The sequence below is a fragment of the Phodopus roborovskii genome, unplaced genomic scaffold (assembly GCF_943737965.1).
Source record: "Phodopus roborovskii unplaced genomic scaffold, PHOROB, whole genome shotgun sequence".
NCBI classification, from domain to species: Eukaryota; Metazoa; Chordata; class Mammalia; order Rodentia; family Cricetidae; genus Phodopus; species Phodopus roborovskii.
In genome coordinates, this window is record NW_026126691.1 from 3,410,881 (window position 1) to 3,434,388 (window position 23,508).

Below are 23,508 nucleotides of genomic sequence, written 5' to 3' on the forward strand. Positions count from 1 at the left end.
TGAGGATGTTTCTTAGTCATAGAGTACTTGTCTAGCATATGCCAGGTATGCCCCTGGCAAAAGAATAAGAAAAAAAAAAAAAAAAAAACACACAAGTATACTCAAGTATACTTTGCACATATTATTACCTAACAATGTAATGTAGAGAACTAGAAAAGTATTATGTTCATTTTTTAATTTTCAAAAATGACAGAGATGAACATTTTCCCATTTGTTCTATATCTATAGACAACCTCATTATTCTGAAATGACGTTAGGGTGTCATCAAATTCAAGAATCCACCCAAAGACCTATTCAGTGTATATATTTTATGAAAGGAAAATGGAGGCATGAATTTGTAGTGTATAAATATCCAAATTTTAGAGATTAAACTTTATTTTGTTACATAGAATATATAAATCTGTCAAAATAAGACTTGGTATTTTACATCTAAATTATTTTAAGGGTTTCACTACAGTCTAAAGTAGTTATACATTTAGACAAACAGAATTCCATCATTGGAACCAACAGGGAAGGAAAAGAACCAATTTCCAAAAGTTGTACTTTAACATGCATGCCTTAGTAAACAGACACACAGAATTAAAAAAAAAAAAATTAAAAGCAAAATAGAAAACCAAAATACATTGGTATAAAAAGGAATAATCTTAATGTCTGAAATACTTTTAAGGTCAAAAGCATGACTAAATGATTCATATTTTTTAAAAAAAGTGTTTTTAGAATTTGAAAGATTAAAAATCTTCTGAGAAAGGAAAAGCAAATTCCTGCATCACTTAAATGTTTAGTGATCCTCACTACTTATTAGATAGTGGAAATAGAATGAAGCATGAAAGTAAGCATTTTGGACAAACACGGTTCAGTGTAACAGAAAACATATGACCAAGTAATTATAACTAAAGTAATTGTAAAATAGCGTAAGTATTCTAATGGTACACAGAACAGAATCATGTCAAAACTGACCTAATAGTGGAGTGTGGAAGCAGCAGGAGGACTTTTGTAGTTAGAGTTAGGAGACTTAGGATGAGGATAGGGAGATAGGTACATGAAATGTAGGCCAGAAAACAGAATAGTGATCCTTTTTCATATTCATGCTATGTTTTAATAAAATAGAGATGAATGAGTCTTTAAAGTTTATGCCTGCAAGAATGATCACCTTTTAATTCTTGCAAATTTTTATTGTATTATAGAAATGAATTGGTTGGGAAGGACAGAAAATTACTCTTAATTCAGTTTAATTTTCATAACAGCAACCAATATTTATGAAATGAAGTGATACTTTACCATTCTAATGAATTCTATTTGATGGCTATGCTTTATAAGCAGTTGATAATCAAACATTTAAAGGAACTCATAAGAGGAGCTAAGAGTGTAGCCCCGGCTTTGATCTCCATCCTTGCAAAACCAAAACCAAAAACATTCTATTTGCATTGCTGCTGAAGAGTGAAAATATATACAAATCATTTGGAGAGGAATTTAGCACTATCTAACAAAACCATGCATGTGCTGTTCCTTTGATTTACTATTCCCATTTCTAGGAATTTACTCTGAAGAAGTACGTTCAATACAACCAAATACAGCTTTCAGTAAAAAACAAAACAAAACAAAACAAAAAAAGAAACCTAAAACTTTTTTTTTCCTTCTGTGAAATTCTGGGAATACCTTGCGTGCTCACATATCAGAAAGCGACTGGACCAACTGCAGTGTGTTGAACACAGTGGGGTACCATTCGGCTATGAAAAACAAGAGATGTGATGAAAGGATCTCTGGGACATTCTTGATGGAAAAAAAAAAAAACACTAAGTACAAAGACGATATACAGTACAAAGCCTTCTATGAAACAAAGAAATGTATTTAAATAAAAACATGAACATAGGCTAGAAACTATGAGATTAAGAAACAAGTTTAGAGCTGGGGATGTAGCTTAGTAGAATGCTTGCCCAGTAGCATGAAGCCCTGAGTCAATCCGCAGCACCACACCAACTGGTGGGTAGAGGTAGAAGGGTTAGAAGTTCAGGGCTGTCTTCAGCTACATGGTGAATTTGAGGCCAGCCTGGGGCTATATAAGAAGCAATCAATCAACACAAATGAACATTTTACATAGCCATAGCAAAAGTATTAAACTAAGAATTTTATGTTCATAAGTTATCAACTGACCTATACAATCTATTTAAATTTAAATCTCCCTAATGTCCACTAATTTCAGCTTCTTCGCTCTCATTTTCTGTGCTTTGAAGGACAGAGAAAAACCCAAAGAATAACTCGAAGGAAAGAGTTTTAGAAGCGAAGCCACAGTTGTATGATACTACAGATCTGTGCTAAATTAAAATTTCCTTTTCGTCAGCAGATATGCAAAATGTGTCATAATTTTACAAATCTCCATAAGGTTCCTTTAGAATGGAATCCCATTTTCTTTGACTGCACTTATAGATTTGTCTACATCACAGGTTCCTCCTTAGGAGGAGTGTAGAACTTTGTCTTCTTGGTCATTTCAGCCTCATCACTACCCAAATACGAACCAGCAACTTTTCAATAACTGAACAACCACACCAAACAAACTGTGGAATTTTCTTCACTGTCTTGTAATTCATTTACTGTGAAACTACTCAGAGAGAAAAGGGGGAGGGGGAGGGAGAAGGAAAGGGGGAAGGAGGAAAGAGAGGAAGAAGGGAAGGAGGGAGGGAGAGAGAGGGGGGAAAGGAGAGAGAGAGAGAGAGAGAAAGAGAGCAAGAGAGCATTTAGGCATGATGGTACACATCTGTAATACTAGCACTGTGGGTGCTGGAGCTGGAGCATCTCTAGTTCAAGACCAGCTAGGCTATGAAGTGAAAACTGGTCTTAACAACAAAAAGTAAATGAACACATAGGAGAGAAAGTAGTGGAAGGTTCATTACCAAACTGTTTTTATGAGGCTACAATTACCTTGGTACCCAAGGAGAGAAAGTAATCCTAGCTTTTCCGCTCTATATGTTATGAAGTCAATAGGTTTAACATGGATTCTATGTAAAGAAATGGTAATGCAGAAAAATTACCAGAGAAAGACTGATGAAGTAGAGCTATGAATATATTAATAAAATGAAATCATAATCAGAATCAAAAAGGGGGGAGGGTAATAAGCAACATATTATTCTTAGTACATGTGAAATAATTCAACAGAGCTCTTCTGCCCAGTTTCAAGGTGTATTTTACTGTCTTATATCTTACAGCACACTGGGTGATGTGATGCTTCACTGTGGAATGGAGTGGTAACTCTTGACAGAGTAGTCATTATCAGGAGATAATTGACCTTATTTGAGAGCTAAGCATCCTGAGACAAAGTTGAGTATAGTTAATCCTGGCAGGTTAATTATCTAGTGATTAGGGAACCTTAAAATGTATTACTCTTAAGAACCATTTTCAAAATGACTCTAGTCAAAAACTTAATTTAATAATAAAGAAAACAAGAACAATCAAGTTCTTTTAATCATGTACAAGGAGACTGACTACAAAGCAGCTAGCATGAACTGGCATCAATAGATATAATTTATAATTATCTACATGTAGAATGTCCTCCTTTATTAAATCAACTGCATGTGAATTTAGTGGAAAAAAATGACAGTGCTAAAGGAAACTTTAAACTTTGAAGATGTTTTGGGTATATGCCTAAGAGAGGAACTGCCATATTGATCTCCAAAATGGCTGTATGGAGGGTGAGGGGGGGAGAGGGGAGAAGGAGGGCAGTGAGTGGAGAAGTTAGGAGAAAGAGAAGGGGAGAGGAGAACATTAGGGACCAGGAAGATTGAGTCACAGAATGAATAGATAAGAGCAAAAAAAGAGAGAAACCAATAATAGAGGGAGCCATTATAGGTTTGAAGAGAAAACTGACACTAGAGAAATGTCCAGAGCCCTACAAGGATGACCCCAACTAACAATCTGAGCAATAGTGGAGAGGCTACCTTAAATGGCCTTCCCTGATAATGAGATTGATAACTAACTTATATGCTATTCTAGAACCTTAATATAATAGCTGTTGGAAACAGAAGACACTCACAGCTAAACACTGAGCCAAATTCCAGTTGCTCCTGAAATCCAGTTGCAGAGAGGGAGAAGTGACAAGCAAAGGGGTCAAGACCAGGCTACAGAAACCCACAGAGACAGCTGACCTGAAAAAGGGGGAGCTCATGGACCCCAAGACTGATAGCTGGGAAACCAGCATAGACTCAGACCCCCTGAACATGGGTGTTAGTTAGGAGGACTGGGCAGTCTATAAGACCTCTGATAGTAGAACCAGGATGTATCTATCCCTGGTTCATGAAAGGACTTTGGGAGCACATTCCCCATGGAGAGATACTCCCTTAGCCCAGAGACATGAGAGAGGGCCTAGGCCCTACCCAAAATGACTTGACAGATTTTGATTATCCCTCCTGAAAGGCATCACCCTCCATGTGGAGTGGGTGGGGAATGGGATGGGGGGGAGTTAGGGGGAATGGGAGGATGGGAGGAAGATTAACAGGGATTGATATGTAAAATAAGAAAAAATAATAATCAAAAACTTTGAAGATGTTAAAATAAATTTAAAAAAATTTATAGAGTTTATATACTAGAGAACTACTTTAGTTTTGAAATGTCATAATGTTTTATTTATGATTTATTAAAGCCTGCCTGAGGATACAGAAAACAAAGCTAGCCACAAGCCATAGAGCCAGGAGGTGGTGGCACATACCTTTAATTCCAGGACTGGAGAAACAAGCAGATGGATCTCTGTTAGTTCAAGGCCACAGTGAGCTACACAAAATTGATCCAGTTCTAAAGAGAAACAGCTCATACAAAGGTGATCTCAGCACTTGGGATCACACACGTTTAATTCCAGCACTAGGGAGGTATAAAAGGAAGAATTACACGGTCTAATGGGAGATTTTTCTCTGACCACATTGAGGAGAGGTCAGCCCTTTCAGCCTGAGGTAGAGTCAAGAGCTCTCTGATTTTTCTGTTTCAAGCTTGAACCCCAATAGCAGTCTGAACCCCAATATTAGTCTCTGGGTTTTTATTATTCGTGTTACATGGAAATCTAGACAATTCACTTAAAAGTACAAAATATAATGTAACAGGGTTACCAAAGATTTTGTTTATTTAATTATTCACTCACATTCATCTTTCACTTATTTTTGTAAAGCAGTGTCTTTATCTATAGTTTAAACTGGCCTTGAACTCATGGCAATCCTCCTGTCTCAGCATCATGAGACATCATAATGGCTTATTAAATATTTTTAAGTGAGGAAAGAGAAACATGTCTTTGTGCATTTCTGAATCTCAGAGAAAGGGCTGCAGGACAGACAAGTATGGACTACCTGCCTAGAACATTTAAGACACTGTTGGCTCCTGGTCAAAAGCTACTGGGAAGTGTCTTAGGGAAGACACAGAGAAAGAGAAAGGTTATTCAGCTTTAGAAAACAATAAATTTCTAAGACATGCTATAACATAATCAAACTTGGAAAATATTACAGGAAATAAGAGACATTAGTTATTAAATGAAGCTAATTTTATGAGGTAATTAGGTTGTACACTCATAATGACATGTAAAAAAGTGACTACCAAGGGCCAGGAAGACAGAAAATGGGTGAAGCTATTATCTAATATGCTTGGGGTGAAAGAAAAGTTCTGCAAGTGGACGGTGGGACGGGTTGTGCATGCAGTGCTGCAGATACCAATGAACTGTACACTTGACAATGGTTGAAAATAAAAGCTCTGGTCCTTCCTGGCTTCTCCTCTTCTGTGTGTCTGCCTTTTCAGATGGGCAGTCATATAGTCCAGGCTGACCTTGAACTATTGATCTTGTCTCCATCTCCCAAGTCCCTGGAGTATAGTCCTGTGAGGTTTGTGTAACCAATGGAACTGTATTCTAAGTCCCTGTTAAGTATTTTTTACTGCAATACAATAAGAAAGTAAATCTCATCACTTAGTAGCTCACTTTGTCTACATTAGTGATTCTCAACCCTGTGGGTCACAACCTCTCTGCCAAACCTCTACCTTTAAAAGTATCTACATTACAATTCTTAACGTTAGCAAAATTAGTTATGAAGTAGCAAAAAATAATTTTATGGTCAGGAGTCACCACATGAGGTAGCAAAGGAAGCAATTATGTGGTTGGGGGTCACCACCGTATTAAAGGGTGGCAGCGATGGGAGGGTAAGAATGCTGTAAGCAGTAAGTGGGCAGCCACTGCACATATGCATTTTACTTGTTTCATGGGGATCACTGATTACTGTCTGTGAAGAGATAATATTGGTAGATGAGTTGGTTTTTGCTTATTATTTTAAAAATTTTGCTTATTTATTTTATATGTAGGTGTTTTGCCTGCATGTAATGTCTAAAAGGATATATGATCCTCTGGAACAGGAGTTATAGACATTTATGAGTCACCATATAGATGCTAGGAACTGAATCGGGGTCCTCTGGAAGAGCAGACAATGCTCTCTAGTCACTGAGCTATCACTCCAGCATTCATTCGAGACAAAGTTTTGTTGCATGGTTCAGGCTAGTCTGGTATTGCAGTCCTCTTGCTTCTGCCTCATAAGCACTTAAATCTGTAGTCATGCACTACTATGTCCAGCTTTCCAAAGCATGTTATTTTTAACTGAGACTACTGGAAAATCATCGATGGTAATGTTCAAACTTCCCCAGAACAGGAAAGTGACAACCAAGAAGAAAATAAAAGCTAAGTAAGTTCAATGCTAGCTAAGTATTGACATTTTAGAAATGGAATATTAAGGGGGATTAAGGTTAGGGAGGGAAAAGAAATAAATATAATCATGTAAATATACACATACACATATATTTCCTGTGAAATATATTTTACATTGCAATGCATCTTTACAACAAAAATGTCTTCTTTTATAAATGAAGATAATTTATTATATTACTAAAGTATTACAGAACAATGGGTAATGTGCTCAAAAGGTAAAATATTAATGTACTTGCTATTGCTAATCAAATATGGTGTCATTTTTATTATTCTTATTAAACTGTAACATCTTAGCTGATATTTTTAGCCCATTAACACTGAAAACACCTGGTTCCAACATCCAATTTACTTGGTTTTAATTAAGGTGTTGCATTATTTGTATTACATGCAAATGCAGCTTCATTCAATCACAATTTAAAGTGCATGATAACCACTGCACACTCTACTAGGAATCTGTTTATTATCAGAAGACCTTTAGAGTCTGCTTCAATAAAGTATCAGACACATCTAGTCATCCTGTAGCCATCTTCACTCTATAACCCATATCATGACAGATTGTATGAGGTATTTTGCTTCTGTTGGTTACTGGCTTAACATAATAGGACTCAGTATGTAAATATCTATTGGAATGAATGAAAATGAATAGGATTCATTAAAAAAAAAGAAGAAGAGAAAAAGTTGTTCAACAAGATATGCAGCCATGTAGTAGCTTACAGTTTTGTCTTCTAGGTATAGAAATATAATGTAATAATCTACACCAATGTTACCAGCTCATTTAAAAAATTGTGGCCTACTGTTTGTGAGATAAAACTTAGCATTTTAAGTAACAATCATCACTGTTCATGCCTGTCCATAGCCACTGGAAAACACTGTCTATTGTTTGTGAATTTACTTAGCCCCACTACCTACAGTGTTGGGTTTGAATGCAGGGTACTGCCCATACTAAACTGGTAGCTTACCCTCAGCTGTACCCCCAAGCCTATGAAATAGAATTTTTATAGAAAAATCCAAAAGTTGTTTGGTATGTCTGGCTTTTTAAGCTTTATAGAATGCATTCAAGATTTGTTCATAAAGCATATATATGGAAGCTTCTTTTCTCTAAGGTTGAATAATATTCTATTCTATGCACATTTAAATTTTATTCAATAAAAAATCGTTTTGCACCCAGACATTGGTGGCTCATGCCTTTAATCCGAGCACTCTGGAGGTAGAGGCAGACGGATCTCTGTGAGTTCAAGGCCAGCCTGGTCTATAGAGCAAGTTCCAGGACAACCTCCAAAGCAAGACAGAGAAACCCTGTCTTGAAAAATCAAATCAAAACAAAACAAAACAAACAAACAACAACAACAACAACAACAAAAAACCCCATTAGTTTTGCCTGGGTCGAAGAGAGGGTTCAATGGTTAAGAGCACTGGCTGCTCCTGCAAAGGACTTCAGTTCAATTTCCAGCACCCACACAGTGGCTAATAGCTGCCTGTAACTTCTGTTCTAAGGGGATCTCACACCCTGCCTGCAGGGACCAGGCATCCTCGTGATGTACAGAGCTACATGCAAGGCACACTCAAAGTAAATAAAGATACAAGTGAAAAAGGTTTGTTTTGCCTTTACCTCTAGCTATTGTGAACAATGATGCTATAAATATACTGGTGTGCAAGTACCTGACTTCCTGCTTTTTGGGACAGACTAAGAAGCAGAATTGGGGGAATATGGTTATAATCATATATTCAATTTTTGGCAATCTACTAAACTGTTTTCCATGGCAGCTATATTATTTTAAATTCAGACTAGCAATACACAAGGGTTTCAGTTTCTTTATCACCCTAAAGGGTATGAAGCAGTGTCTAATTTTAGGTCCACTTTTGTTTTTCTAATGATCAGAGATGTTGAATGTCTTTTCATGTATTTATGGACCATTTGTATATTTAGTTTTGGAGAACCATTTACTTAAGTCCTTTGACTGTTGTGTGTGCCTATGTGTACATGTATGTAGGCATGTGTGCCTTAAGACAGTCTCCCTGTACACAGCCTAGGCTGGCCTCAGCTGCTGATCCTCTGCTTCAACTTCCAGAGTGATGATGTGATACCGTGTCCAGTTTCTTTGACCATTTTTAATTTGTTTCTTAGTTTTCTTGTTGTCACTGAGCTATAAATTTGAATAGTAATCCCTTATTAAGCATGATTGATAAATATTGTCTCCCATTGTATGGGTGTAGTTCCAGAGCTTTTTCTATGAAGTAAAAAAAAAAAAAAAAAAAAAAAAAAAAAAATATATATATATATATATATATATATATATATATATGTTAGTCAAGGTCTCTCTTTGTAGTCCAAGTAAGTCTTAGACATCTTGTAAAACTGTATCCTCAGTGATGTGTTACAGGTGTGTTCTGTCATTCTTGACCATAAAAGTACTTAATTTTTTTTTTGTTAATTCTAATTAGTTTTGTATTTTTTGACTGTTGTTGTCCTATACATGAGTTATTTTTTTTTTCCCAGTAGAGACCATTTGCAAATCTGACAACATTCAATTCTCTTGATCTACTCCTCAAGCCTCACTCATTGGAATCACACTTATCTTTTAAACAGTGCATATAGTTTGTCTTCTTAGAGTCTAGAGCACTTTTGTACAGCCAGTTGAATCTTCCCAGACTTTAACAGGGTGAATGTCAATTTCCCCACAGTGATTCTCAAAATACTATCATGGTGACATATTTCTTTATGTTATTTAATGGGCTAAAACAACATATCTACCACTAATTTCATTGACCTTTCAGGAAACAACACGAGGGCTGGAGAGTTGGCTTAGTGGTTAAGAGCATGGGCTGCTCTTCAAGAGGACCTGTGTTTATTTCCCAGCACCTGCATGGCAGCTCACAACCTTCTGTAACTCTAATCCCAGGGGATTCAACTCCCTCTTTTGGTCTCCGCAGGCACCAAGCACACATATATGGTGCACAGTTGGACACAGAGGCAAAAATACACATATAAACATAAAATATGAGTGAAAATTAAAAATGCATTGTATAAACACACACACACACACACACACACACACACACACACACACACACACACACACACACCAAGCGTAAGGGAAAGGCAGATTTTAGTCAAATGAAACTCTAGCAACTCTCTAAGTCTTCAAGTCTTTCACCTATATTTCTTGTCATCGCCTCCATGTCTCAACGTGAAATGTTCCCCACAGGCTCCTGTGTTCAGATGTTTGGTCCTTTGGTGGAGACACAGGAGAAGAGGCTGAGCTGGAGGAACTGGGGCCTAAGATCTATAACTTAGCCCAATTGCTATTCTGTTTCTTAATCTCTTGAGATGTGGAACCCTGCTCACATGCTCCGGTAGCCATAAGCTCTGCCAAGCCTTACTGTCATGATAGACGTGATCCACTACACAGTTGAAATACGGCTTCCCACACTTAAGTTGTTTACCGTCTTGTACTTGGTTGAAGCATAGGAACGCAACTAGTGTAGTTAATTTGTAAAGAAGGTAACACTTCCTTTCAATGGTGCTACTCTTTTTATGTGCACAGATCAATCCTTCAGTTTTCACTCAGGTGAAATCTCAAATTACTTCCAAGTCAGTTTTTAAGTTTCTTTAGACAGACTGCATAACTATCTTACTGGTATATAAAATAAATTAATATATTCAAATATTAGGACCAGAAAATTAGAATCAGAATGAGTTTCCAAGGTGATCAATGTCATCTTATACACAAAATTTCCAGCAGTCATAAAAGTTCACTGATACAGCTAACATCACACGAAGGCTCAGCCAAAGCTTTCTCTAGTCTATTCTATTGATTTTTAAATTTTTCCCTTGACTTTTATTAGAGAAAATACATCACTGGTTAAAATAAGAAGAAGCTGTAAGAGTTTGATCGGTAGCAGGAGCATAGAGCGGACCCCAGAGAGCCCTGAGAGCCCCACCTCCGCCACCGGCCTAGTCACCACCACCGCAACCATGAGCAGCGAGGCAGAGACCCAGCAGCCACCCGCCGCCCCCGCTGCCGCCTTCAGCACTGCTGACACCAAGCCGGGCTCCACCAGCAGCAGCGCCCCGGGTGGCCTCATATCAGCAGTGCCCGCAGGGTGGGACAAGAAGGTCATTGCAAAGAAGGTTTTGGGAACAGTAAAAAGTTTTAATGTAAGGAACGGATACGGTTTCATCAACAGGAATGACACCAAGGAAGACGTATTTGTACACCAGACTGCCATAAAGAAGAATAACACCAGGAAGTACCTTCGCAGTGTAGGAGATGGAGAGACTGTGGAGTTTGATGTTGTTGAAGGAGAAAAGGGTGCGGAGGCAGCAAATGTTACAGGCCCTGGTGGAGTTCCAGTTCAAGGCAGTAAATACGCAGCAGACCGTAACCATTATTGACGCTATCCACGTTGTAGGGGTCCTCCACGCAATTACCAGCAAAATTACCAGAATAGTGAGAGTGGGGAAAAGAACGAGGGATCGGAAAGCGCTCCTGAAGGCCAAGCCCAACAATGCGGGCCCTATCGCAGGCGAAGGTTCCCACCTTACTACTTGAGGAGACCCTATGGGCGTCGACCACAGTATTCCAACCCTTCTGTGCAAGGAGAAGTGATGGAGGGTGCTGACAACCAGGGCACAGGAGAGCAAGGTAGACCAGTGAGACAGAATATGTATTGGGGTTACAGACCACGATTCCGCAGGGGCCCTCGTCGCCAAAGACAGCCTAGAGAGGATGGCAATGAAGAGGACAAGGAAAATCAAGGAGATGAGACCCAGGGTCAGCAGCCACTCCAACGTCAGTACTGCTGCAACTTCAATTACTGACGCAGACGCCCAGAGAACCCTAAACCACAAGATGGCAAAGAAACAAAAGCAGCCAATCCACCAGCTGAGAATTGGTCCCTAGGCTGAGCAGGGCGGGGCTGAGCAAATGCCGGCTTACCATCTCTACCATCATCCTGTTTGGTCATCCAACAAGAAATGAATATGAAATTCCAGCAATAAGAAATGAACAAAGATTGGAGCTGAAGACCTTAAGTGCTTGCTTTTTGCCTGTTGACCAGATACACTATAACTACCTGCATTATCTATGCAGCATGGGGTTTTTATTATTTTTACCTAAAGATGTCTCTTTTTGGTAATGACAAACGTGTTTTTTTAAAAAAAAAAGTCTGGTTTTTCTCAATACACCTTTAATGGTTTTTAAATTGTTTCATATCTGGTCAAGTTGAGATTTTTAAGAACTTCATTTTTAATTTGTAATAAAAAGTTTACAACTTGATTTTTTCAAGAAAAAAGTCAAACTGCAAGCACCTGTTAATAAAGGTCTTAAATAATTAAAAAAAAAAAAAAAAAAAAAAAGAAGCTGTAATACTTCAAGTGAAATTCTACTATATACAAATATTTCTAGAATATCAGTAATAAATAAATTATAAATTATAGTATCAGCATTTACTCATAATAATTAACTTTAAATTCAGATAGAAGATTTTGAAAGTGAGGAAAGTTCTTTAAAAAGAATAGTTATATGTCACATATGCATTTGCAGAAGTGCAGGAATCTAGAGGAAGAAGGGTAAATTTTACTACACGTAAATTAAAACCCAATGAGATAGTCTTTTAAGAATTTAGTTTTTACTAAGAAGTTATTCTGTAGGAAATACAGAAAATACAGTGGTAGAAAAAACACACACAACCCAGAAACAGATGCTTACTTTTTGTTTTGTTTTTTTAGAGACAGGATCTGCATGCCTGTGCCTCCTGAATGTTGGGATTAAAGGCATGCACTACCACACCTGGCTCTAGTTTATTTTTGTTTTGCTTTGTTTTTTTAACAAAACAACAAAAACAAAAAACAAAACAAACAAAAAACAAAAACCAACTCACCGTCTCATTTCCAAAGAGGATGTCAACGTAAGGCATGACTTCCATCAAGGATTCCTTGAAGAACTGGCTAATAAACGGTGCAGACAAGTTCAAAGTGAAGATCCTGTCATTCTCAGCAGCATAGTGGGCCACTTTCAATACTGACTCTGGAGAGACTGTAAGAAAAAAGCCCTGGACAAAGGAAAAATGAGAGAAAATTAGAATGGATACCTCCACAGAATTAGTCTAAACATGAATAAAAGAAATCTATACAAAATATCAATGCCTTTGCAAACTTAATTATAAAGTACAAGGCAGAAAATGGCTGTATTTAGCTAGAGAAAAGTTTGTGTTGAGTGCTATATGCTTGACACACACCATTACTAAAGAGAAGAAACATTATCTATTTCCAATTTGATTACAAACATGCACTCCCAAAAAATTCTTGGAACTTATGAAACAAAATATACTCAAGAAGACAGTAAGTACATTTGAATTCGAGAAATACAAATGTAGGCAGATCAAATCCTTTCAGCTTCCTATAAACTCTCAGCATCTTGTCAGTAATTTAAAAATGTTTATAAAGAGCATATCTGCTATGAACATAGTAGAACAGATGTCTTTGTTGCATGGATGTGGATCATTTGGGTATATGCCTAAGAGGGGGATTGCCGGGCCCTGTGGTAGACTGATTCCCATTTTCCTGAGGAACTGCCATACTGATCTCCAAAATGGCTTTATGAGTTTGCACTCCCACCAGCAGTGGAGGAGTGTTCCCCTTTCTTCATATCCTCTCCAGGATAAGTTGTCATTGGTGTTTCTAATTTTAGCCATTCTGACAGGAGTAAGATAGTATCTCAGAGTTGTTTTGATTTGCATTTCTCTGATGCTGGAAGCAACCTAGATGCCCCTCAACTGAAGAATGGATTAAGAAGATGTGGCACTTTTACACAATGGAATACTACTCAGCAGAAAAAAAAAAATGGAATCTTGAAATTCGCAGGCAAATGGAAGGAACTTGAAGAAGCCATCTGCAGTGAGGCAACCCAGTCAAAAAAAAAAAAAAAAAAAAAAAAAAAAAAAAAAAAAAAAAAAGAAAAAGAAAAAAAAAGAGGAACATGGTATGTACTCACTCATATATGAATTTTAGACATAGAATAAAGGATCACCAGCCTATAATTCACACCACCACAGAAACTAGGATACAGGGAGGATTCTAAGAGATTCATACAAGGTCCCTCACAGAAGGGGAAAGGAGGAAGATCTCCTGAGCATATTGGGAGTGGGGGGGGGGGCAGTGAGTGGAGAGGGAGTTAGGAGAAAGAGAAGGGGAAGAGAGAAGAACAAGAGGGAGTAGGAAGATTGAGTGGGGGACAAATAGACAAGAGCAAGAGAGAGAGAGAGAGAGAGAGAGATACCATAATAGAGGGAGCCATTATAGGTTTGAAGAGAAAACTGACACTAGAGAAATGTCCAGAGCCCTACAAGGATGACCCCAACTAACAATCTGAGCAATGGTGGAGAGGCTACCTTAAATGGCCTTCCCTGATAAAGAGATTGATAATTAACTTACATGCCATCCTAGAACCTAAATATAGTAGATGTTGGAAACAGAAGAAGATACCCACAGCTAAACACTGAGCAGAACTCCTGGAATCCAGTTGTAGACATGGAGGCATGTTAAGAAAAGGGGTCAAGACCAGGCTACACAAACCCTGACCTGAACAAGGGGGAGCTCATGGACCCCCAGACTGATAGCTGGGAAACCAGCATAGGACAGACTCAGACCCCCTGAACATGGGTCTCAGTTAGAAGGCCTGGGCAGACTAAGGGACCTCTGAGAGTAAAACCAGGATGTATTCCTGGAGCATGAAAGGACTTTGGGAACACATTTCCCATGGAGGGATACTCCCTTAGCCTAGAGGCAGGAGGGAGGTCCTAGTCCCTACTCCAAATGACTTAACAGATTTTGATGATCCCTCCAGGAAGGCATCACCCTCCCTGTGGGGTGGGGTGGGGTGGGGGGGGAGAATGGGATTGGAGGGGAAGGTTGGGGGCATAGAAGGGAGGAAAAGGAACTGAGATCGACATGTAATATAAGAAAAAATTATATATATGTATACACACATAAATGTATATATATATATATCATATCTGACTTATTGTTTTAAAAATATCGGAACTGAATTTATTTCATTTCATTTTATAGCCTTGAGAAAGCATTCCCTTTGTTAACTAAGGCTGGCCTGGAGATTTCTAAGAGTCTAGAGATTATAAGCAGGTGTTGCACTATTTGGATTTTTTTTTTTTTCCAAGACAGGGTTTCTCTGTATAAACAGCCCTAGCTGTCTGGAACTTTGTAGACTAGGCTGGCCTCAAACTCAGGGATCTGCCTTCCTATGTGCCCACCTGCCTGTGTTTTGAGTGTTGGGTCTGAAGGGGCTGAAGGTGTGTGCTACTCACAGAGATCCACCTGCCTCTGCCTCATGAGTGCTGGGATTAAAGGCATCCACCACCACTGCCCAGATAATGTCTGCATTTTAAAAACTAATTTTTAGTTAGAATTTTCAAATAAGAAAATAATTCAAGACTACAGATGAAAATAATTTTAATTAGTTTCATGCCATGAAAGCTATATTTTATGATAGTTCTATTTATATTTTTTATGACAAAAATTAGCTTATATTAATGCCTTCTAGATAGAAACATAGGCAAAGCTATGGGCAAATTTGAAGGAAAATGGTAAGGAAGGTAGTAAAGAGAACAACCTAACGCACAAACACCAGTGAGTTGGTAGAAAGGCCTCGAGTGGCTGGCAGGATGTGTTTAGGAGTGGAGTGAAGATGGAGGTATGCAATGAGTTTTCATCATAAGAAATGAATATGGTTAGAGAAAAAAGGCAAGAAAACCAAATTGATAGCAACAATTTACTAAAAACCAATAACACCCTGCATTTGGCTCTGCAAAAGGAAGGTGCACGGGGCTCAGCATGGGGCTTATATAGACTGTTTTAGATGTAAAAGGCAAAGAGTAGAATTCAAAGATGATGACTAAACAATTTAAAATTTTTGGTCTTATTATTAAATGGAAAACTACATAATAAGATCAGGGTCACACTGTAAATAGACTATTTAGTTGTGGCCATCTACCCAAAATCTCTATAAAAAAGTTCATCTCATGAGAAATGTGTTAGAAGAAGGTTGTGGCTCTAATTACCAAGGAAGGGAATATGGACCAATAAAAGGACAGATGACAGAGACAGAAAAGGATAGAACAAAGGAAGTCTATCAAGGAGAAAATGACACTGAAATATGACTGGGGATTTCAAAAAGGTGCTTATGTTTTCAAGGTTACGGGAGGCAGAGATGGAGGCACTAGAGTAAATTACAGAGTCCTTGAAGGGATGGGGAGACCAAGCCTAAGGAACACAAATCAAGCCATGAGTTATGCTGATAAAATCATCTGAAATTCACTGATTAGTTATGGTGTGCCAGACACTGAACTAAAATCTTACAAATCAGCAATTATTATGAAACCTATGGAGTACACACTATTTATTGCTCTCATTTTATAAATAATTCTGAAATCAACACAGATACATATCTTTCAGGTTATATAGCTTACATGTGATGAGCCTGGATTAAAATGATTCCTAATAGATACCCCCAGGAGCAGAGGAGAAAGATGTTCTTCTGATGGAAGTGGATATGAGAGGTTATAGTTCTTTTTGGAGGTCTGTTTGAGACAAGGTCTGCCATACAGCTCAGGCTGGCCTTGAACTCTGGATCCTGTAGTTTCCTTCTCTCAATGGCTGGATAACAGGCACAAGGCACTATATCTAGCTTCAGGATACATTTAAAGGATAGTTGTATTTTGAACATTTCTGTCTTTCGTCCTTCTGTACATCCTTCTGTCCTTCCTTCCTTTGGTTTTTTGAGACAGGATTCCTCTGTGTAGCCCTGGATATCCTGTAGACCAGGTTTGGCTCAAACTCAGAGATGCATCTGCCTCTGCCTCCAGAGTGCTGACTGAGACTAAAGGCGTGTGGCACCACCACCCAGCACTTCTGCTTTTCAAAGAAAACAATCAAGTGAAGAAGCAGAAGGAAGAACTAAGAAAGGATAATTAGAGCAACAACAACAAAAAAGATGAAGGGGAGTCCTTTTAAATTAGGCAGAAAGAAGGAGAAATAATAGCAATATGCAAGAAGTATCTTTAAAAGGTCGTGAAGATGGCCACACATGATCTTGCACACCTGTATTTCCAGCACTTGGTAGGTTGAGACTGGAAGATTGCAGGGTTCAAAGCTAGCCTAGGCAACATAAATAAGACCCTATTTATCTCAACAAACAAATCAAAGTTGCAAAATGTTACAAAGTATTGATTTGTGATTGAAGGCCTAATCACATTATATGAATATAGAGAAGTTGAGAGAAAGAGAGAGAGAGTGAGAGGGAGGGAGAGAACTTTTATCCAATTACTTTCAAGTTGAACATAAAATTCTAAAAGAATAAACTTTGTGGTATTGGTCACTCATATAAAGATCTGTCTTTGAAGAGGTTTTACTGCCCTTACACATTCTGAAAATTGAGAGAGACTTTTAGGTTGTAATTGTGTTGAAGCTCAGAACACAGTACACCAAGACAAGGTACCTTGGAAGCAGGAGAAAACTGCAGCAGATACTTGTGTGTGAGAGTTCCCATTTCACATAAAAGTGGGCCACAGGACTCTTAGTCCAGAGGCCTGTACCATTCCTGGAGAACAAGAAGTATCTGAAAAGACTAGTCCTACTGGATGCTATTACCCCATGTGTCATTTATTACCATTAGATATTACACTATATCCCCTTTGCCCAGTCTTGATTCTTTTAAAAATTATTTCTTCAGAATTTTATATAAAATAGTTTTCCCTAAGTCGTGAGACTTCACCTCTGAATGCTCTGAATGTCAAACAGATTCACTGTGCTCTTCTCTTATGTCATTTGAGTGTCAGCCATGACCCTTGCAATCTAATTTATCACAAATGATGTTTCTTCATATAATAGCAGAATGTCTTCTCATTTAGAAACTCTATGCCAAGTTGGGCAGCAGCGGTGGTGCACACCTTTAATCCCAGCACTCAGGCAGAGGCAGGAGGGTCTCTGTGTTAGCCATGTCTCCAGATTGAGTTTCAGGAGAGCCAGGACTACATACAGAAACACTGTCTCAAAAAATCAAATCAAAACAAAATTATCAAAGGTTAGGCTCATAGCCAAAAAAGAATAGAAACTCCACGCCACTAATTCTTCAATTATTCTAAAAGGTAATGTTTTAAACACCATTTAAAAAACAATGTAAACCTTTTTTCTTTAGACACATGCCACTTTAAAACCATGAGCATCAGAGCTGCATTCTTTGCTATTTCTGTCACTAAGAGAATTAAATAGAAAACTTTCTACAGCATCTGTCTCTGAGGCAGCGTGTGTGGACTTGCTGTTTTAGTCTTTTATTTAATGAGGAGAGTTTAAAGCTTCCCCCTCTTACTTTTCTCCAAACTGTTACAGCATGAAATAGAAACCTCCCAGAGCTAGTGTTCTGCCAGCTGTGGATTAACCACAGACAGCCACAGGATGGTCTATATAAATAGTAACCTGGTCAAATAATTAGGCTTCTCACCAACTTCAGACTAAAAATTTGATCTCTACTCAAATACATATGATTGTAATTTAAGTCACAGAACAGTGTGTCTCTAGAGTCTAAATTTGGCGTGATTCCAAATCCATGTATGTTGTATGTATTTTACTTTAAAACATAATAGTATTGTAATGTGGATAGTATACCTATTTGATTTTTGATTATTTTATAAAGAAAAAGCAAAAAAAAAAATAGCTTCTAAATGTATAATTTAATTCTATTTGAAAATATTCTCTTACCTTGTAAAGTAAATATTCAGAATTTAAACAAGTTGGGATTTGTGCTCTGTTAGATTGGAAAGACTGTTAAAATGAATGCCAACCATAACTTTTCTTCCCAGATTTATAACCTTTGCTAAGGCGTGTGTTCCAGCCTACAGCATGACCCAGAATAAAAACAGTACTGCTACAAAAAGAATTGTTTTGTTCACATCAGGTTTGTAATAAAAATAAGCTGAAAGTCTGTATGTCTATGCTTTAGAAAAACACTCTATATACCCAGGAAAATCTTGGGATTCTGCAGTTAGGGATGTCTGTTTACACAGTTAGCTCTACATGTCTCTCCCTGCAAACAACTCCAAACACAGTATATTCTTTTATAGGTTGAAAACAATAAATCAGGACTGAAAACAAAAGGGGGTATCTTTATTCATTACAATGGAAAACAAAACCAAAACTGGGAAGATAGGTGTATAAGACTAGGTAAAACCAAAGACCATTTTAACAAAGCTCGACTTAGGGCCTAGAAATCTTAACCACTCTAAGGCATTTGTCAGGTTATTTTTAAATATAGTAAAATTAGAAATATATGAAGAGAAAGGAAAACAATTTTTTCTTTACTAGTGTTTACTTTAATTCAGAGTCATTATTTGAGGGTCTTATTAAATGACTTTACCTAAGAATGTAAGCTTTTACTTATATCCATAACACTTATTTGAGATGTGAAATGTGTCTGTGTGTGTACACACAGACACCTATGTATTAGTTTTTACTGATTCAAAACAAAACAGTACTGCAACCCCAACACTCAAGAGGCTGAAGCAGGAGGTTCAGGTGCAGAAATCCAGTATTTGCTTCATAGAAACGTCAAGGCCAGCCTGGGCTAAATGAGATTGTTCAGAAATGAAGCATAGAAGTATATGGAGTGACTATGACTGTAACTAAATGGTGGGTATACTAAGACAATCAAGGGTAGAAAGGAGGCCTTTGCCTGTGTTAATATAAAATACCCTTATTAGGGACCAAAACAGGGTAGAAAGCATAGTGAGAGGCATACAATGTGGAGGGAGCAGATGTCAGCACCCTTTCCAAGTTCACACAGGAACAGCTCAGAAACACTGAATTTGAATAACAAGAACTTGTAATTTAGGGTCTTCCTACCCCCATTGCCAACAATTACACAGCTATATGAGTGCTAGGCTGATTAAAAGTTTTAAAAATATATAGAAAATCTGATACCCCCAAACCCCCCAAAAAACAAAAACAAAAGCTTTTGCTGGGTTGGGTGTGGTGGTACACACCTTTAATCCCAAGACTCAGGAGGCAGAAATAGGTAGATCTCAGTGAGTTCAGGGCCAGCCTGGTCTACAAAGCAAATGCCTAGATAGCCAGAGCTGCTACACAGAGAAACCCTGTTTTGAACAACAAAACTCTTTCTCTATATAAGAAAACACTATACTTCTGAAGTATGAAAGTATTTCCAAATCCAGAACTAAGTAAACCATTTGCTTTAGAGATATTAAAATCCTCACTCATTTCATTATAATCCTAGGAGGAGAGGTAACAAACAGAAGACTGGGAAAGGTGACAAAGAGTTCATCAACTTTGTATAGAACCTGAAAAATAGCTGGGCTTGAAGCATTATTGTGAGTCTGAAGCTACCCTAGGCTACATAGTTACTTCCAGACCAGTCTTAGGAAATTCATAGTAAAGTCACATACAAACACAGGCTCTTCTCTAACAATTAAAGAAACAATACTCAATGTTCAAGATGATAAAATGAAGAGCTGAAGTTAAACTCGAGCCTAATACATGTAGGCCAGTGTTCTATCACTGAGCAGTAGTCCCAGCAAACATATATCAGTATTGTGGAAGAGAGTAACTGACAGTCATAGGATAATCTGTGAATATACACAAGAAATACTCTGACTCAATAATTCTTCTGACAATTTACTAATGGGTTGGATCTAAAACCTTCCCCATAGGCTCGTATGTTTGAACACACTTATTGCACTGGTGCCATTTTGGGAGGTCTCCCCATAGGCTCACATGTCACTTCCTGCTGGCAGTGTTACTTTTCAGACACAGGGCCTAAATGGCAGATTAGGGACAGGCATTTGAAAGGTAAACCTACTATGTTCTGGTCTGTATTCTCTGCTTGCTGGTCCATGAGTAGTCAAACCAAACAAACAAAAATACAAAACAAACAAACAAACAAACTAAACCAAACCAAAACAAACCAACAGCTCACCAACCTGGTCTACAGAGGAAGTCCCAGGATATCCAGGGCTGTTACATAGAGAAACCCTGTCTCAAAAAAACCAAAACCAACCAACCAACAAAACAAACAAACAAACAAAAGCAAAACCAAGACAAACCCCCAAGAAACAAACCATTTTTAACTAGATGATTTGATATTAAAATAAAATATATTGTTAGCCTGCCTTTTAAATATTTTTAAATGTTGCCATTATATTTAAATTATATTTGTAGTTTATAATATCTCCAGAGAGAGTGCTGTTGTAGGGAATAGTTTGAAGACATTACAAAAGATGGAAACTAAGTAGTAAAGGAAAACTTACGATGGTGTATACTTGTTCAATAAGGTATAAGATAAAAGTAGCATACATACTGTTAGTGTATTAGAAACTATATTATATAAAGAAATGATGAGAAGGGAATGCATGAAGAGTAGAAACAGTAAAATGTAAATTGCTAATAATTTTTTTTACAAATTGGTGATAATCACATTTGAAAATAAAAATATTAAAATGAAATTATTTTCTTCTAGTGAAGCAAATACATAATCAAAAGATATATGTAAATACTGAGAATATTAATTCAATAAACAAGAGTTAAGAGCAAATAAATGTATGTGGGTAACTCTACATTTCTTCTTGCTTAAGGCTCAAAAAAGAAAAAAAGCTAAATGTGTGGTTAGCGACTTTAGTAAATATATGCCAATATTTATAGAAACAGAAGGGAACAACAACAAAAAGTATGCTTAAAAAAGAAATGTAAAAAGAACAACAGAGTCACAGGAAGCCTAGACTAGCACTATGGAGGGAAGAACTCCGATGCCAGATGCCTGTCTCAAGATGCATCACTGTTGTTTGCTTTAACGAATACAATTAGCCTATTTTCAGTGCTGTAACTAAGGTGCCATAGTAACATCAGTTGGAGAACACAGTTGTGAGAATGAATAAATTAGAAGTCAGAAATAACAAATACAACATCCTGATGACACATTTTCTTTCTCTTAGTAGGTCCTACATATTTTGTAAATCTCCTAGAGAATGTAAAATACATCTTCTCGTAGGAGTGGGAGTGATCAAATACAAATGATGACAAACCATATATAGTTCATTGCCCCTGTAAGGACAATATTGGCTTCCATTAAGGTAACATAAAAATCATTTACAAATATGATATGCAATATTTCATATGAATGACAGCAACACAATGACTACAAAAACTGCAGTGAATGCTGTGAAATTTGCCACCATGGACTGAATGTGATGTGTCAAAGGAACAGAAGAGAGTATTTCCCCCACTTTTCTGCCTGTGCAGCCTGTAGAAAGCACGAATGCCATCACCTATTCCTCATATATCTAAATCTTTTCAAGGATTAAAATATCAGCAACTTAAAGTATACCATGTTTACCATGAATGAATAAGCCAGTTTCCTTTTTATCACATGTAAGTTCTTCAAATACAAACACATGGACAACCAACCAACCCAAACAAAGACACAAAGCAAGAGGCAGAAAGGTATTGTCAAAAAAATATGGATCTCAGGAGGGTAACATATTATGAGTATTTACCTTAATTTTTCAGAAAGTAAGAGAGTATGAGATATTCTAGAAATGGGGTATCCTTGATGTCTGTTTGAGGGGAAAAATAAAAGGAGAATATACAGCAAACTGAAACACACTTTATACATATAAGAAAACACACTTTATACATATAATGTAAACACACTCACATACACACATCAAGGCAACAGAGACTAGGGAGATGGCTCAGCATTTAAGAGTGTGTACTGCTCTTTCAGTGTACATGAGTTCAGTTCCCAGACAACACTAGGCAGCTTACAACCACCTGTAACATCAATTCCAGAGGATTGAGCTACTGACCTTTCTCTGCAGGCAGCTACACTCATGTGCACACAAACATACAAATACTCTTTAAAATTTTTATATAGAAATTGACAGCATTCAATTTTCAGGAATACATACAAATGAAAGCTACCTATCAACACATTAAATGTCTACGGTCTTGAAGTTAGTATTAGTGATCAGGAACTGTATAAAAAATAACATAAATGGAGCTGTAACCAGGTCAAGTGACTACACCTTCATGAGACCTAAAGAGATGATCGATAACTCAATTCCCTGTGATTTAAACAGAGGACACCTCTCCCTCTTTTCCTTTCTTCTCATTCACTGGTCTTGAACTTGTGGGTACAAGCCATCTCCAGACCTCCTAGTATACTTGTTTTAAGTTTTGCTAACCTGTGTCTTTACTAATTGTGGGGCTTTCGGCATCTCAAGACATTTCTTGTTCTCATGTTTAGGTTGCAATAATAAAACTCCAAGGCTGTTAGACTTAAATCCGAATGTGACACAGTCCAGGACATCGGAGGATGAATTTAAGCATATTTACATTGCATTACTATATTACCACAGAAATACCAAGTATTAAAAAGTGCCCCTCCCTTAGGAATAACAAGTTCTTTTTACAGCCTTTATTTAAAATGCTAAACAAAAATGTGCTCTTTAACTTAGATCCTTTGAAATATAAATACATAAAACAAAATCCATCATTGCCTTTCTAAAACCTCTCCATGCCTCTTCTCTCTCCTTGATTTAATCATCCCGTGTCTTGCTGACAGATTAATCACCCTAATCATTCTTCTTTTCCTAGTAAATTAAATCCAAATGCCTCACACACAGCACTCAAAACCTCCACAACAGCACTCCAACTTACACAGTAAACCAGCTGTAACCTCCATGTTTCCACAACATATGTCTGGACTTTA

At 37.4% G+C, this 23,508-nt stretch overlaps 1 protein-coding gene across 1 annotated transcript in view; it reads right to left on the reverse strand.

The window, feature by feature from the left end:
* Positions 1-23,508, reverse strand: part of Adk (adenosine kinase) — a 266,620-nt gene that overhangs the window by 123,439 nt on the left and 119,673 nt on the right. The window contains exon 4 of the mRNA XM_051174772.1: positions 12,599-12,769. Coding sequence (XP_051030729.1) covers positions 12,599-12,769 — 171 coding nt within the window. The remainder of the gene's footprint in view (positions 1-12,598; positions 12,770-23,508) is intronic.